General features: G+C 47.4%; 1 protein-coding gene across 1 annotated transcript in view; it reads left to right on the top strand.

Annotated features, from left to right (window-relative positions):
• Positions 1 to 11,941, top strand: part of LRRC27 (leucine rich repeat containing 27) — a 31,800-nt gene extending 19,859 nt beyond the window's left edge. Inside the window, 5 exon segments of the mRNA XM_054207598.1 lie at positions 511 to 598; positions 2,905 to 3,000; positions 7,064 to 7,194; positions 8,879 to 9,005; positions 11,798 to 11,941. Coding sequence (XP_054063573.1) covers positions 511 to 598; positions 2,905 to 3,000; positions 7,064 to 7,194; positions 8,879 to 9,005; positions 11,798 to 11,941 — 586 coding nt within the window.
• The last annotated feature ends 4,469 nt before the right edge of the window (positions 11,942 to 16,410 follow it).

A 16,410-nucleotide genomic window follows, 5' to 3' on the forward strand; every position in this document is an offset into this window, starting at 1 on the left:
TAATTGGGGATTGCTGCTTTGGAGATCACGCGCTTAGCTGGGGTGGGCGCTCCCTGGGTGAGCGGCACCGGGCGGGGGGTGTCCTGCGGGCGCCCGCTGCTCCCTGGGGTTTTACGGATTTTCTGTACTGATACTCCCATCGTTTGGGGGGAATTTGTTTTTGAAGTATGAACAATGTGGAACAAATCCGGCAGAATTCATGGTTTATGCTTACTTTTTTCCCTCACAATGCAACCTTGGGCTGGCAGTGCTTTTTGTGAAGTAATTCATTTGGTAAATTACTTAAACATGGTTTTTACTTTCAATATTTTAATGGTTATACTGAATTAAAACAGACTGCTCATGTACAGGATCGCTAGAAGATAAACTGCATTTGGAGTGTGTATATCACCATCTCTGAATGTGCTTAGCTTTCTATGTATTATTTAATTAACAATATCAAACTGTACATTTTAAATGAAAGATGTCCACACAAACAAATAAATTTACTAAGTTTCTATCCTAAGACAGGACAATTCGGGCAGAGCGAGCTGAAAAGTGCAGATCAGTAGCAGAAAAGGAGCTGAAAGAAGAACAAACTTTTTTTGAACAAAGGAAAAGCCAAGTATTACAATGTCGTTGTTTTAAAAAAGCTGTTACTTGCTGTCTTAATAGATTGCCTAGTTGACTGGCTACAAGGAAAGAGGTAATTTAAAGTATTTTGCACTACAAATGGAAATCTAAAGGGTGTTTTTCTTTACAAAATACGGTGCTCAAAGACAATAAGAAAGGTGACTTGCCGAGCTGCTTACCAACTCGGCCGTGGAGCTCCATGAACTCCCACTCCAACTGAGCAGAAAATAAATCCTTTTCAGTTACTGCATATGTTACATTCCATGTAAACTTAAGTTTAACTTCATCTTTGCTGACAGAAGGCTACAGCTAGAGGGCATACTCTGCATATAACATAAAAATGTGATATATCTAGGGTATAAAAAGTATACGTATTGAACAAATTTTGCTGAAAGAACTTGTCTGTATCTCTGCATATTTTCCCACTACATGTGTGCATTTGGACTGCAGTTCAGACATCAATCCGCTTGCTGCAGACTCGACCCAAGAAATGAGACTCACTGTCAGTCCCAATATGTATCGTCTTAGTGCCTTTTTTCTTTTATAACTGGAGCTGTAGAAGTCACGTTACAGAACAAACGCGTCTCCGTGGCGCTCCTGGGAGCACCAGATGGCTGTGTTAGGGAAGGGCAATGCCCTGGCTTTGGGGGGTGCAGGAGGTGGTGCTCGGGGTTCCATGGGTTTGGGTTAAATCTGGTGTGCTTTGGTGCTCCCTGGGCATCCCCGCTCCGGGAGAGGGAAAGCCAGGAGGAGAGGAGCAGGGCCAGGCAATCCTTGTCTGTCCTTCCGTCCATCAGGAAATGCCACCGCTTGGGTGCGATTCCCCACTCCTGAGAGCCGTGGGGCTGGGGGCTCGTGAGCGGTCACTTGAGCTGGGGCTAGTGAACATGAGTCTGCTGCCGGTTGTGGGACCGGTTGTGCGCACGGCCTGCTGCCGGTTGTGGGACCGGTTGTGCGCACGGCCTGCTGCCGCTGCCGGTTGTGCTCACGGCCTGCTGCCGCTGCCGGTTGTGGGGGTGGTTGTGCGCATGGCCTGCTGATGCTGCCGGTTGTGGGGGTGGTTGTGCTCACGGCCTGCTGCCGGTTGTGGGACCGGTTGTGCGCACGGCCTGCTGCCGCTGCCGGTTGTGCTCACGGCCTGCTGCCGCTGCCGGTTGTGGGGGTGGTTGTGCGCACGGCCTGCTGCCGCTGCCGGTTGTGGGACCGGTTGTGCTCACGGCCTGCTGCCGCTGCCGGTTGTGGGACCGGTTGTGCTCACGGCCTGCTGCCGCTGCCGGTTGTGGGACCGGTTGTGCGCACGGCCTGCTGCCGCTGCCGGTTGTGGGACCGGTTGTGCGCACGGCCTGCTGCCGCTGCCGGTTGTGGGACCGGTTGTGCTCACAGCAGTTGAGCAACCACTGGCAACAAAAGCTGGGCTTTCACCTGCCTTTATTCGTGTCTGTCTCTTTTTCTGCCCCTCGTTCACCCTCGGGGGTGCTGACCCAGAGGAGGGGTGGTTTAGCTTCTTGGACTTTGATGGGAGCGTTCCTTACCTTTAGGAACAGTTACAGACAGGATCTAGAGGTCCAGAGGAAAACACTGGGAAGACTTTAGGAAAGCATCCATAACAAGAGACTGGGGACAACATCTATTGTTTTTTAAAGTATTCAGTTATTAGGCATTATTGTAATTGACAAGTATTTTTAAAGAGACGGTGGAAGTGAAGAGGGGGATTACTCTGCTTATGTGCCAGCACTGGCAGTGCGAGGAGAAGTAGCTCAAACTTGGGACCAGAGCAGAGAAGAGCTGCAGAACCACTGCAGACATTCAGAATCAGAGTAGAAATCATATTAATGAAACATTTATTGATCAACCTCAAAAATGTGATGGGTCAGACCACGTTACCCAGTAGAACTGTTTGTAGTACAACTGTCTGCTGCTTCTTTATGTTCACTTAAATTTACTCGGTGTCTAAACTTCCCAAGTAGAAACTGTAGTTCCGAGATGAACCGTGTAGCTCGTTACAGTCCTCTGGGCAGTTTAATTTCTCTGCTTGGTTTTTGTTGGAATCTGTGTCCTGCTCTTCGCTGCTCTGTTCCTCCCATGAACTGGGCAGGGAGGGGGGTCTTTGTGGTTCTCTTCTGCCTTTGGGAAGTGAATGTTTCAGGAGGAGGCCCCGGTGTTTTCTCTGTTAGCAGTGGGGATAGCTGATACGTATGCTGTGTCGTTCAGCTGTACGTGGCGAAGCACGTGAACAAGAGTAGTAACATTCACCTCTTAAAATATGGCTTTAAAAGTTAAATTAACTTTTTCAGCAATAAAGAAATGCTTCAGGAATGGCACGGCCAAGCAAAGTTGATGAAAGAAAGAAGAGAAATGTTTAGATTTTCACCTACAAAAGCAGATATGGTATGTAACAGAAAATAGCAAGGTAGGACACTGGAAAAAACAATCCATTAATGATTCCCATTGATTTATTTTCTTCAATAGCCTGTATATTAAAACTTAAAAAGGGAACCCCAGAACTTCAAATGGCAGCACTTTGGCAGTGGCTTTGCAGACCCTTCCTCAGCGTCTGTGTGGCCGGTGGCTGCTGCATGAAGCGCTGCAGCCCCACGTGCCATGTGGGAGTTGCCACATCCTTCCAACTGCTACTCAAAATCTGCAGTGGCTCCGATAATCAGGCTGCTTGGAGGCGTTAAAACAGAAGTGCGTATGTTGAAATATGATTTTTTAAATTATTGAACGCCTCCGATATGAGATGTTGCCTCTGCCAAACTGAATTCGAAGTCGCTGGATTTTCTGGTTCCCCCAGGAATCTGTAAAGGCTGGCACGCAAAGGGAGGGCCCCTCGCTCCTGGTTCTTTCTGCGTGTATATGAAAGGCATGAAAAGCTTTTCCCCCAAAGTAACAAACATTAAAACAAGAATTTCAAACAAAATTTCCCATTAGTTTTGCCATTAGGTTCTCATTCCTTATATACAGTATTGCAGTAGATGAGATGCTGGCAATGAATACACGTGAATTTTCCGGTGCTGTGGCGTGGAAATGAGCTGTAAGGCTGCCACCCGGTGAGGCAGCGGGAGGCAATCCCGGAAGGAACTGGAGATGCTGGAGTTTTCCTCGGGGAAGAATTCCTTCATCTCAGTTTCATGATTGCTGGGCATACTACCTGTAACCGTGGAAGTGTGGAAATATACCCAAACTGATCTGAAATGTCAGGAGGTTTTAAATTAAAATTAATTATGTCCCTCAGTGATAAAAAGGGGGGGGTTGTACAGATTTAGCGTTAAATTTTATTGATATCTGCGTAGCAACACACAGTGCTTAAACAATAAAAAGGACCCATGTATTACAGATTATAACTTTCCTAGAATTGTAGGGAAATTTGCAAGTCAACATCTGACACAACCGACCAATTTTTTGTATGTATTTAAAAGTAAAAACAAAGCAGCCACACTTCAAGCTTATTAGGGTTCTTTACTTTTTTTTAATAAAAAACCCCACAAAAATGTCAGATTGTTTTAAACTAAGCCAAAATGTGTTACTAAATGCATCAGCACTTGGAGAAGTGTCTGTACTGGAGTTTATCAAATGGGAGATTACACCAGTTCACCAGCAGATGCGGGCGCCCCGTTGGGCCCCGGGCGAAGGTAACGGAGCACCCCATCAGTGATCCGTGTCGGCTGCCGCTTTCCCTGGCTGTGCAGGAAGCTGGCGCGTGACCCGGGCAGTTTACTCATGTTAATACAATCCTTTTTCACCTTTCTACGCACCCGTAGTGTGACATTTTCCAGCAATTAAACCGCGTTTCTGAATCCCGGCCGCAGCACTTAGCTAGGACCGTGTCAGGCCCAGGCTGCTGGCCAGGCCGCCGCCGCCCCTCTCCTCCCGCCCCGCGGCACTGCTCAACATCACCTTCCCTGACTCCAGCTAATAGAAATTCTCATCGAAACTGATTTCTTATACAGTACTACATAATACTAAAACATTTTGGAGCTGATGGCTGGAAAAGCGATAGGAGCAGGATTTTATTCCACTGCGTGCGCCGTCACCAAAGTTGTTACCTGTGTTTCAGTTGCCAGATCTTTTTTTCACCTGATCTTAGTCTGTGAATATTCATTGCCGACTTTTATTGTCCTGGAAGTGAAATACATAAATGTAATGCTTCTGTCTATGATAATGTCCTGCTTGCTCTGCACTTTAAGCTGATGATGTGAGTGCGACAGTTCCGGAGGCTGGTTTGTTGTGTAGCAATATTCAACGTGAAGGGTAATTTCCCAATATTAAAGCAGGAGCATGACCAGAAGGCGGCTGTGGGAGAGACGCGTCTTCCTGCTCTCAGCGGGAGGGCTCGGATCTCGACACACACCCGGTTTTTCACTGAAGGTTTAGATGCTGAATTTAGGCGAATTTTAGTTCCTAAAAAAAGATTTAGGAACTGCCCCGGTGGGTGACGTGTGCTGCTGAGGCTGGGCAGGCCGCTTTCTCCGGGCAGGAAGGGCTTTGTTTTGGCCAACCTGACGGATTGTTCTTGGGACGACAGAAATTCGGCTAGCGTAGAAGAGAATTGAATGTTGAATGACAAGAAAAGGATTAAGTATATTGTTATGTGATACAATTAAACATTCCTTGTTTTTTTTCTTCCATGTTCCCACGTACCTCAGTGGGGAGAATGATGTGTTCAGTCCCAGAGAACAATTCTTCAGTTTCTCCTGCAAAAGTTTTTTCTTCTCTAAAACAAAAACAACAAAAAACACCCACCCAAAAAACCCCAAACGAAACAAAACCCGAACAAACCAAACATATTTAGGTACTTAAAATGCTATAAGTGATAGACATACACAATGACAACAAAAGATGGGTTAAAAATGGCAGAAACGGTGCAGGACACGAGTGCGTAGTGAGCTTTCTGGGAAGCTGCACGCGCCCGTCTCTAACAGGAGGTGGCACGGCAGGACCGCCTGCAAACCGCTGCTCGAGTGGTGGCTCCTCTGCGGCTGAGTTCACGTTAATACCTAAGAAATACCAACGTTAATACGAGCGTTGCAACGTGTTCTCATATTTTGATATTAACAATCTTTGATTTTTGCTCTCATGGTTAGTATATATCTTTGTTCTCTGATCATCGTGTTAGAGGCAGTTTTCATATTTCTCGAGTGTTACAGAGAACACTCCTTTATTTAACCCTAAAGATTTTAGTTTTAAGATTGTTCTTGTTGGAATGGGGCAAAAAAAAACCCACAAGGCAGCTACCTGTACTTAATAAACTTAAAATATTTTTCTTAAAATTATGGGATTGTCTTGGATTTAGAATCCTAGTTTTGAATAATGGTGATGAAGGCATGGAGAGGTGAATAATGGTTGCTCGTGGTTGCCATTGCATACCTTGACTTTCCCAAAAGTAAATATTGATTTGGACGTATGTGTCAGACCAACATGAGCATCCCACGTTGTTTCTGCTCCATCTTCACCTTAACCGATGATGTCCCAGGGATGGTTGTGGAAATGGGTTTGGTCTGTAGCATTCTCCTCCTGTTACCTGGTTGACTTTCCTTGCAGCAGTGTGGCTACAGAAGCGTAGTCACAGGCAATGCTATTAAAATATCATTGGCAGTTTTAGTGTAAGCCAGTTTAGAGGGAAGCTTTTGCTCTGAGAAAAATGAAGTGCCTGTAAAATATTTCAAATCTACTGCAATAATTTTTCTCAGTGCAAAACCTTGGGAATTTATTAACTTGAAGTATAGGTAAGGTGCTTTGTCTGGGAAATCACTTGGCTTCACAGAATAGTTTTCAGTTTTTAAAGGCGTTCAACCTGGCAGAACAAAACCAAGATTTTTTGGTAGCTTTATATGGAAAATGCAGAGGGAAGGGCCTACCCCTACAGCCAGGTGCTCAGGACCAGGTTTCTGGGAAGGTGGAGATAGGGCTTGACTTAGCTCTTCCATGGGTCACTCCACAGAAGACTTCTGAGCAGGTACCCGTCAGCATTTCCCGTTAGAGCTGTATCCTACCTATCCCCTGTTAGAAGGGGACGGGGGCTGTGCAGCCCCATGGCCAGGGCATCTGGCAGAGTCGCAAAGGGCAGGTGGAAAAAAAAAAGGTGAAAAAAAAAAGGTGAAAAAGGTGTTCGAGGCCTCTCACAGCTTTGATTTTTGGTTTGCTGGACTCTGTATTAAGCCATCCTAGGGAAATGGAAGCGTGTTCATGCTGTGTGACAAGTGGGAGAACGTATGGGAAGTGTCCTCCCAAGCGCGTGTCCCGCAGCGTGGCGCGGGGAGCGCCCAGGGCCCTGCCCGGGGCTGCGGGGGGGCTCAGCGCCCCAGTGCCGCACCGCGTTCCCCAGCAGTCACTGGTGACTAACCAGGGCTTCAAACAGCTACCGCTGTTACAGCATTTTTAACTGCAGCATGAAACCGTTTTTAATTGCTATCATTTCCAGCTAATGTGTTAGCATTCTGTTTTGCTGTAGATACCAAAAAGTACACCGTACGCTGCGTACGACATCGGTTACTACGCTGTGAAAGAGGGAGCTGAGAAACGCGACCACGCACCTGCAAAAATGGAAGAAAGGTTGCTGAAAGTAAAAGCTGAAGCTGCAAAGTGAGTGACAAAAAGATAAGATTATAAACTGTTCCTACCCAATGCTATCGATGACTTCCAGTTAATTTGTTAGTATGAAAGTATTTCTTTCTTTTTTTCTATATGTGAAGTAAAAACCTGCACCCTAATCAACAAAACACTGTGACTAAAAGAGAAATAAAAAAGAAAGTTAATTACAGGCTTATTTTTAAAAAAAAATTGTTTTAAAAGATAATCACTATTGCTTTGAGACTTGCAGCTGAGCTACGTGTATTTGCTCCTTCGTGTACAATGCCATATCAAAACAAGAAGGATGCCACTAAAACAATTCTTATTTTATTATAGTAATAATTTCTTTTAATAATAAACCAACTATTTAATTGTATTTCTGTATCATCTTAACACAGTGGGTGTGAGCCAGGGGGCTGACTAGAAATTGGGTGTCTCTGGTCCTTTTTGCAAAATGGACTAAACAAATCTCAGCGGATGGATGGCCTCACCTTGGCAGGCACCTGGAGAATAAACGTACATACTTGTCTCAATTGCTCTGGCCCATCAGCGGGGCTGGAAAATACCTGCAATCAGTCTTCTTTATGAGAGTTTGGGAAAAAAAAAAAAAGAGAGGGGAGAAGTGTGAAAATGTCCCAGTTTTTAAGAGCCTGTATAATGTTTGATGCCGGTTTTAGAAAGTGTTCAAGTTGAGTTTCAGGTTTTGTTCTATTTGGTTCTAACTTACATGGGGAAAACTTGAAATGCTCTGTTTGTTTTTCTGATTACAAGATGTGTCGGTTTGCTCCATTTTGCACTTCTAAAAGTATGTACAGGCGTGTTCCAGTTGATAATCTCAGGACATAACTACTAGACAGATGTCTGTAAATCAAGGAAAATTTTAATCAGCTTTAAGGAAAAACACACTTTATTACACTGTCTCGTAATATGGAAGAGAGGTGGTTACAGATACCACGGCTATGGCCAGGAAGGTCTGATGAGCACAGAAGTACAGTACAGTAAATACTTTTATTTAGCAGTCGTTCATAATTCAGTCCTGTTCTTGCCTTGGCTTTCACACCTGCACGGGGAGCCCAGTGCTTTGGAAAGGGCTGCTCTGTAGAACTCTCTTGTGTTTCTGCCATCCAACGCGATTTTCAATGTACAGGCAAGACGGTTGAAAAGCCGTTTGCATAAGCTGTAGGTGGCTCAGCCACTTGCCCTGGGTACAGCTCAGCGCCCCGTCAGATCCTTGTTTCATTAACACACCTTCTGCAGCGTTTCATTTAGTGTCCCATCGGTGGTTCCTCCTTTGGATGGCAGGACCTCGTTCAGCTTCCCTGACCGCACGCCTCTCCTTTTCCATTTGTCATCCCACTGACCCGCCAAAACCAGCCTGCTGCACCACTAAACTCCAGCCTGGCCCCAGAGCACCATGCGGCTTAGGCAGGAGCGAGGCGTAAATAACATCAGCAACTGCATAAACAGATCCCTGCGCGCGTAGGAGCCAGCGTAAGGCACGGCGCTGCCAGACCACCACGCGGTGCTTGTGCCACAAAGTGCGCATGAACAAAGGCAAAGCCACTGCATTTTGCTCGTTTTGCTCTCTATGACTGTTTCTGGTTTGGGCAGAAGTGGGTTAAATACTTGAAACTGGAAGCAGAAGGGTCAATGAATATAAAGCGACTGAAATAATAATTTTACCATGTTTGCTTAGGTATCTCAGAGAACAGAAACTGGAACAGCGCCTCAGACAGCACATGCAAATGATGAAAGCAAGGTGAGAAAAATTAACAGGAACATCCCAAGTGGAAGTGAAGGAAGCAAAACGAGACATTGAGACAGTGAGTATCTTCTCTTTTTCAGGTAATACAGTAAATGCGGTGGTCTACACTGATGAACACTTGTTAATTTGGCATTTCTTTAATTTCACAAAAATCTCAGGCAGCAAATATTTTCAAATTGTTAAACGTCTTCTTTTTGCTCATGCTAAAATTGTGTGTATGTACGTGTACATGTACACAACATGCACATATATAAACAGACATAAAACATGTGCAGTGTTTTGAATCTTTCAAAAGCAAAGCCAAAATTCTAAGACAGAAGACAAAACCCAAGAAAAGCATAAAAGATGTCCAAAGATTAATATAAAACTCAGTAGACGAGGATGGTGATTTTTATCACGTGCTGTACAAGCCATTCAGTGGAAGTGGTTAATACAGAAAAAAGTTGAAATTCAAAATTACACATTTAGAGTTGGAAAGAGAGCTCATAAATCTATACCTTGAGACATCAGTAAGTGTCCTGATTGGGAAGAGAAAATTGAGAGCTGTCATTAAAGTTGGGGGAGCTGTAAACTTTATTTGCTTGTTGCAACATTATTAGGAATTATTTTGCCTTGACTAAAAGCATGACTTCAGTTTTCTGAACTGCAGAGCTAGTCAAATGAAGTTACGTATCTCTCAGTAAAACGAGCCGGTGCTCGGCGGTTGGTCTGTTCGCTGTGCAGTCGAGGCTCTCGGCTCGGTCAGCTTTGCCTGTCCAGCCCGGGCTGGTGGTGGCTCTGGGATGTGAGATGGTGACGCTGATGGGATTCCGCAGGGGCCACGGCCGCGCTCTGCCCAGGCTCCGCCAGCCAGGGCTCTCGCATTGCGTTCCGTCTCCTCCCTCTTTGGCTCCGGGCCGTTCTCGCTCTGTAACATGCTCAAACGATAATCTTGTCAGATTCAAAAAAGCAAACTGTCTTAGAAATAGGTTTCCTGAGGGCAGGGGAAGTACAAACGCTCTAGACGGTTCTTCGAATGCCATGGCACATCATGTCCGTATCATGCTTTCTAATCAAGCAAGAAATCACTGTCATTAATGTGTAGGGGTAGTATCGGTGGTACTACACGTGGCAAAGCCTTTTCCCAGTAAGGAATTACACCGTAGTAACAAACAAAGCCCTTTTATAATGCACAGGGAATGTGAAATGGTTTCCAAACTGTTTACTTGCTCCGAAGAGGAGCAGCAGCCCATGGAAAGACGGTTCCATTGCAGCTCCTTCTCAGGCCTGGGTACCTTCGCTTACCCACAGGCTCCCGGGCCCTGCGGAGCCCCAGCGCTCGTCGGGTGGAAGTACTGGTCACGCGCACGTGGCTGCAGCTGCCTGAACTGATCACGTAAAGGCCATGGATTTCACAGCCTCTTTTTTGCAGTGTTTGCAGCACTTTGCAGTACCTGTACTTTAGGAAAAAAGAAATTCTTATTTTATTCAAAGCGTCTTTTGGCCTCAAAACCGAAGTGATCTAATGCGCTGAAGTCCAGCCTCCCTAATATGCATAACAGGGCAAACGAGTCATACGTGGTGCAAAGCGTCTGTCCCTGTGCCAGGAAATCCTGACACTGTTCTAAAATTACCCACGTCCCTCCCGCTCCATAACGTCATGCACCGCACAGCGCAAGCTGCACGCTCCCGAAATGGAACTCCCTCCTCAAGGCAGGTACAGGAGTCGCGTGTGACAACATGGGACTGGCATTTAGGACTCGGCGGGGGCTGCGTGTGCTGTAGTGCGGGCTCCCGGTGTCCCGGGATGGGCTCTGCTCTCACTTGGTTGCCTTGACTGTTCCCATTAGCCATCTGCCCTTGGGTTTCCCAGACACACACTGGAGAGTCGTGGCGCTGCTTAGGAGATCCCATTCCGTAGTCAGTATCCCGAGGTGCTCAGTAATTGCAGGATGCCTCCTGGGTGGCTGCAGTGCCAGGTATGTCTGCACAAACTGCTGCATACGTGGCTAGGAGCCTTGCAGAGCAGGGGAACTGCTGTCTGTAATGCCCGATAATATTTTAAAAGCGGTAACTACCACCCAAAAAAGAATGCATCACTGGATGGCGACTGGGGAGCTGTGGGATTTGAGGAGCTTGAGTTCATTCACCAAATCTGAGTGACTTCCAGCCTGACAGCGTGCCGTTAGTACCTGGGGCCTCGCGCTGGCACGAAGGAGGGCGTCTCGCAGAGTGCTCCCTTCAAACAGTGGGGAGACGTAATTCTACTAGCTTAATTGTTTTCAGGTTTTTCAAAGTTGTTTTAAAAAAGATACGTGGAATAGACAGTCAGGAGACAAGGCCTGCAAAGATCTACTCACGGACTTCACCGTGAGCTTCTGCGTGAGATGTGTGAACTTGCCATGATGGGCTTAAGCTATGCTGGAACCCCACGGTTATTGTAGTTTGAGTGTGACTGGTTTGTGTTCCACGGCATTCACAGCATACTGAATAGTAAAAGAAACAATGTTTTAAAATCTCTGGTTGTATTTCTAAAAAGCAGAATATTTTCATGAAGACTTTCAAGAGGATTTTAAGGGGATTAACCCCCCCTGTTTTCACTTCAGCTGTTTTAAAACATGCCCACATGTAAATGTCAGCATGTGCATGGGACTGGAGATGTAAATCCCAGCACATTCTTGTGCGTGCGGTTAAGGCAGATGGCGACGTCCGTGTGAGTGTGGCGTGGGACGGCTCCACGTGCGTACAAACGGAGGCTGCAGAAGGAGCAGGTAAAACTCTGCCCCATTAGATGTATGCGTTACTTCCTGTTCTTAATTATATACACTTATATATCCATTCTCTATTTTTGTGTTTGCTTTCAAATCCAAGGTTGAAGATCTATAGACCAAGCTGAGGAAACCAAAAGGACTCCCCCCTCCCCAAGAGTATTGGCTCGTGGCCTTCATGGGGCAGATTCCTCCTGACCTACCACGAATCCAAACCCCAAAGAGCTTTTCCAGTGGCAAATTCTGACTGCCTGGAATTGTTAAACCTGAGATGCTTACCTCATTGGGGTGAGGATTCCCAAAGCCTCCTCTTCTCACTTAGTCTTCCCGACTGCATTCGACAATGTTAAACCCGTAACAAGAGTCAGTCTGCTTTAACTGACTACAAAATTTGTCTCTTTTAGAAGATTTGTGGGACAGTGTTGTAAAGTGTTTTCATCAGCCTCTCTGCACATTTTTCCAAGTACGCTTCTATAGGCTTATGAAAATTCTATGAAAATAAAATTCAAAAATGGTCCCTAATGCTTGGAGAGCAGCCATTTGTGATGTTGCTAAGAGCAGGAACTGTGTACTACGAATTAACTGGTTTCATGACTCATCTCTGGCCTTGCACTGTATGTCCTACTCAGACCAGTCTGGGTCTTCATCACAAACACTGCGTTTAATGTTAAATCGTCGTGTTAGATTTAAAGCTACTCATCAAATGTAGAATAAAGCTACTCATCAGATGTCATGTAGGCTGTCCCCTTCTCCTGGACGCGAGGAGCAGGAGCGTTTCCCAGGGCAGGAGCGTTTCTCAGGGTGTCTGTCCTTGGTCTGGAGCCCTGCTGACGCGTGGGAGCCGCAGGGCTGCCCCTGCTGCAGCGGGAGCCTTTGGGGGGCCCTCGGCTGCAGCGGGGGTGGGGGATCAGGTCAGGCCATGCGGAAACAGCCGAGCCCGAATCCCGGCAGTGTCGCACCTTTGGGATACGGGGAACCGCGCAAAAGTGCTAAAACTGGGGTTACCAGGACAGGACATCAGGAGCTTTTACCTTCTACTCCCCCAGAACTGCAGCACTACTTCGGAGAGGGCTTTAGTGCAGCAACGCGTTACAGGAGCTGAACCAGAGCCAGTGATTCCCCGGTGCCACAGGAGCCCCGAGGAGGAGGTCACAGTACTGAATTTCACTGACGGCAGAGGTCGTGCTCCCTCCTGTGCTTTCTGTCTTCTCCCTCTGTCCCCGTGCCATGGTCCCGTCGTTTGTCCTCCTGGGACGGCAGAGGTACCTCAGGTGTTGCCTCCACTTTCTGCCCAGTCTACGTGCTGTAAAATGGTGGAAATTTTAGTCACGGGAATAAACGTTCGCGCCACCGAACCACTCTGTGGGCACAGAAGTGGCAGTGTGTGGCAGGGAAAGACGAATACACCAAAGATGGGAATTTTTCTGAAGGACAAGTGTGGAGCGAGCCCGCATGCTGCTGCGGAGCTGGGGCTCTTGGATGGTAGAGGTGCATTAGAGCTGCCCACCTTGCTGGCTCCGCCACCCGGAATTACACAGCTCTGCCTTCCTCAGCTCCTGCGGGTTATTAACGAGGCTCAATTACACACCTCGGCGTTCCTCAGCTCGTAGGGTTATTAACGAGGCTCGCTCAGCCAGTTCTGCTGCCGCGCAGAGGGAAAGCTCAGAGCAACTCCTTTGGGTCTGGTGCAGTTTTCTGAACGGATGCGGCTTAAAGCGATGTTAATTTGATCCACTTTAGACAAAGTTTCCTTTGCATGTCCATAATACGTGTGTTTATGCAGTCTGTCCACTGTTTCCGCACTGGTAGTTGTGGATTGGCTTATTCTGTATACTCCGAAACGGTTGCCGTGTGGCCCAAGCGACGTCCAGAGGCACTGGGTTTAATGAGTGCACGGGACTGGCAAAACGCCCTCCCTGATTCCTGAGCAGTTTGGGGGGCAGACCTTCTGTAAGAGCGTATCACTGTGTTTTGGATGATGCTTCCAAAAATCCTTTTCCTTCGGAAAATCAGTACAGATTTCTCCGCCCTCGATGGCATCAGATCTCTCCTCTCCGCTTGCATCTTGCTCTCAACGGATTTTCAAGGTTTTGCAGAAAGTCAAGGCTGTCTCAGAACTACAGTTTGTCCTGTCCCCTAGATACTGCGATTGCAACATTAAGAAGTATCCGTAATAAATAATACCAAATACCAGCTCAGTTGAGGTTTTTTTGTATTTTGCTGTTTAGATTGACAGAGAAAATAGCGCCTAGTACTGTTCATGTGAGTAAACATTTATTAGCCCTTTTTGGCAAGTCTCTACCTGAAACCTATATGAAGCTTCAAGGGTTCGCGTTTGGGTCTCGGTGCTTTGTGTGCCGTGAGAAGTCTGCGGCAGTCACCAGCACGGGCACCTTATTAATCCCCGGTGAGTCCAGCGTGCCGGAGTCTGTTCGGCAATTCACATAAAAATGGGATCCTTCCGTAAAAGATTAGTAAAAATATACATGCTACTTGTACAGGGTGGTTATAAAGGTAAGTCAGTGGATGCGACTTACCAAAATGCAGAATTTCAAAGCAACCTGGAAATGAGCGTGCCAGTTCTCTGCACGCAGCGCAGAGCTGCTGCCGTGGGTGGGTTCACAGGACGTGACACAGAGTGAGGGTGAGGGTTTAGGACGTGTCTCGTTCCTGGTTCTAGCTCATCAGGAAAAGCGTTAATTTATGTACAGCAGTGCTGTTTGGTCTGTGTATAAACCCTAAGGAAACCCCAAAGAAAATCCTGCTAGCAGTTGTTACAGAAATACATTGTTTAAGTAATTAGCAAATGCAAGGTTAAAAAAAGGATTTTCTCTACTTTTTTTTTCCTAAAAGTCACCTTTAAGAACAGCTTGATTTTTGTTTTTCATGGTTTTGACCTTCATGTCCCTGAAGTCCTAAGCGGCAATCATCCCGTGAGGCCCAACAGGTGGATCCCAGGGGATCCGTTCCCTGCGGTCGTGGGGTTGTGCCATTCCTAAGGCATCTTCCGTGCTTTCTGTGTGGTGCGCCGTGGAATACACTTCCAAATATATCAGAGAGAGATTTGTCTTGCATATGTCTGGATCAACACCTGATTAATGAGCGGCAGTGACTTAGCAGAGTATTTTAATTAACTTTGTACACATACAAATGCCATGATTGATTTCTGTGCTGGTTTTACTGGTACTTGTTTACGGAAAATTGGGAACGGACACCGCCACTCCAGCAGGAGGGCTGAAATTAATTCCTACTCGTTTGTTCCATTGTGAGGAATGCCGGGCCTGTGGGAGGGGAGGAAAAGGGGGAGGGTCACCAAGCACAAAAATCAATTGCTTTTTCCTTTTGTTCTGGTGGGCTTGTCCGGCAGAGTGCAGCAGGGCTGGCAGTGCCCGTGCCCAGCACGCTGCAGCCTGATGGTACCAGTAATGCCCTTGGCTCTCGGTTCAGTTCCACAAATAATGCTCATTTTGCAGATAGCAGTAAGTATTTAACAGGCCGCGTTACCCTTAGATCTGCCGCTGAATGTCCCTTCGAGAGCGCAGCTGAACCGGCTGCTCCTGGGTGTTTGTTAAGGCTCAGGGCTTGGAGCTCTTCCCAACCGGTTTTGGTTCTGTAGCCTCACGTTTGTGTGGTTTTTGGGTACTATGGGGGCTTTCAACAGTTAAAATCTCAGAAGAAAAGATTTAAAATTTCCATCCTGCCCTCTTGTGTGCATACCGTGGGTGGTGGCTGCCTTCGGTGGCAACCTGCAGCCAGCTGCTGGCGGCCGGGGTCGTGGTGTGGTGGTGACAGCCAGAGCAGGGTCACCCAGAGCAGTTGCACAGGAACGCGTCCAGGCGGGTTTGGGATGTCTCCAGAGACGGAGACTCCACACCTCTCTGGGCAGCCTGTGCCAGGGCTCTGCCGCCCTCACAGCAAAGAAGTTCCTCCTCATGTTGAGATGGAGTTTCCCGTGTTCCAGTTTGTGCCCGTTGCCCCTCGTCCTGTCCCCGGGCACCACTGAGAAGAGTCTGGCCCCATGCTCTTGCCCCCCGCCCTTTAGCTCTTGCTGAGCATTGATGAGATCCCCCCTCAGCCTGCTCTTCTCCAGCGAACAGCCCCAGGGCTCTCGGCCTTTCCTCAGCACAGAGATGCTCCGGTCCCCCAGCATCTCCGCAGCCTGGACTCTCTCCAGCAGTTCCCTGTCCCTCTTGAAGCGGGGAGCCCAGCACTGGACCCAGTGCTCCAGCTGTGGCCTCCCCAGGGCAGAGCCGAGGGCGAGGATGGCCTCCCTCCCCCTGCTGGCCACGCTCTTCTCAGTGCCCCTCAGGAGACCATTGGCCTTCTTGGCCACAAGGGCACATTGCTGGCTCGTGGGCAACTTGTTGTCCACCAGGACTCCCAGCTCCCTCTCTGCAGAGCTGCTCTCCAGCAGGTCAGCCCCAACCTGTACTGGTGCGTGGTTTCAATTAACTGGTTTCACTTAACACTCCCTCTCCAAAGTCCACATGGGAAACCAGGAGGTTTGGTTTCAAAGAAGCCAGTTTCTGTGGTGCCATCAGGAGCTCGTCGAAAGGTTTGACCGATGTCTCTGTGCCAGGAAGGGGTAATGAGCCGCATTGGGCAAACTGAGGCGGGGGGGGTTAAGCCAAAACTAACAAAATTGTTTCTTCTCGGGGATGTCAAACCAATGCAACCAAGACCAATGTCCTTGCAGCAAACACCCAGAAAGAAAAA

This window comes from Rissa tridactyla, chromosome 6 (genome assembly GCF_028500815.1).
Source record: "Rissa tridactyla isolate bRisTri1 chromosome 6, bRisTri1.patW.cur.20221130, whole genome shotgun sequence".
Taxonomy (NCBI): Eukaryota; Metazoa; Chordata; class Aves; order Charadriiformes; family Laridae; genus Rissa; species Rissa tridactyla.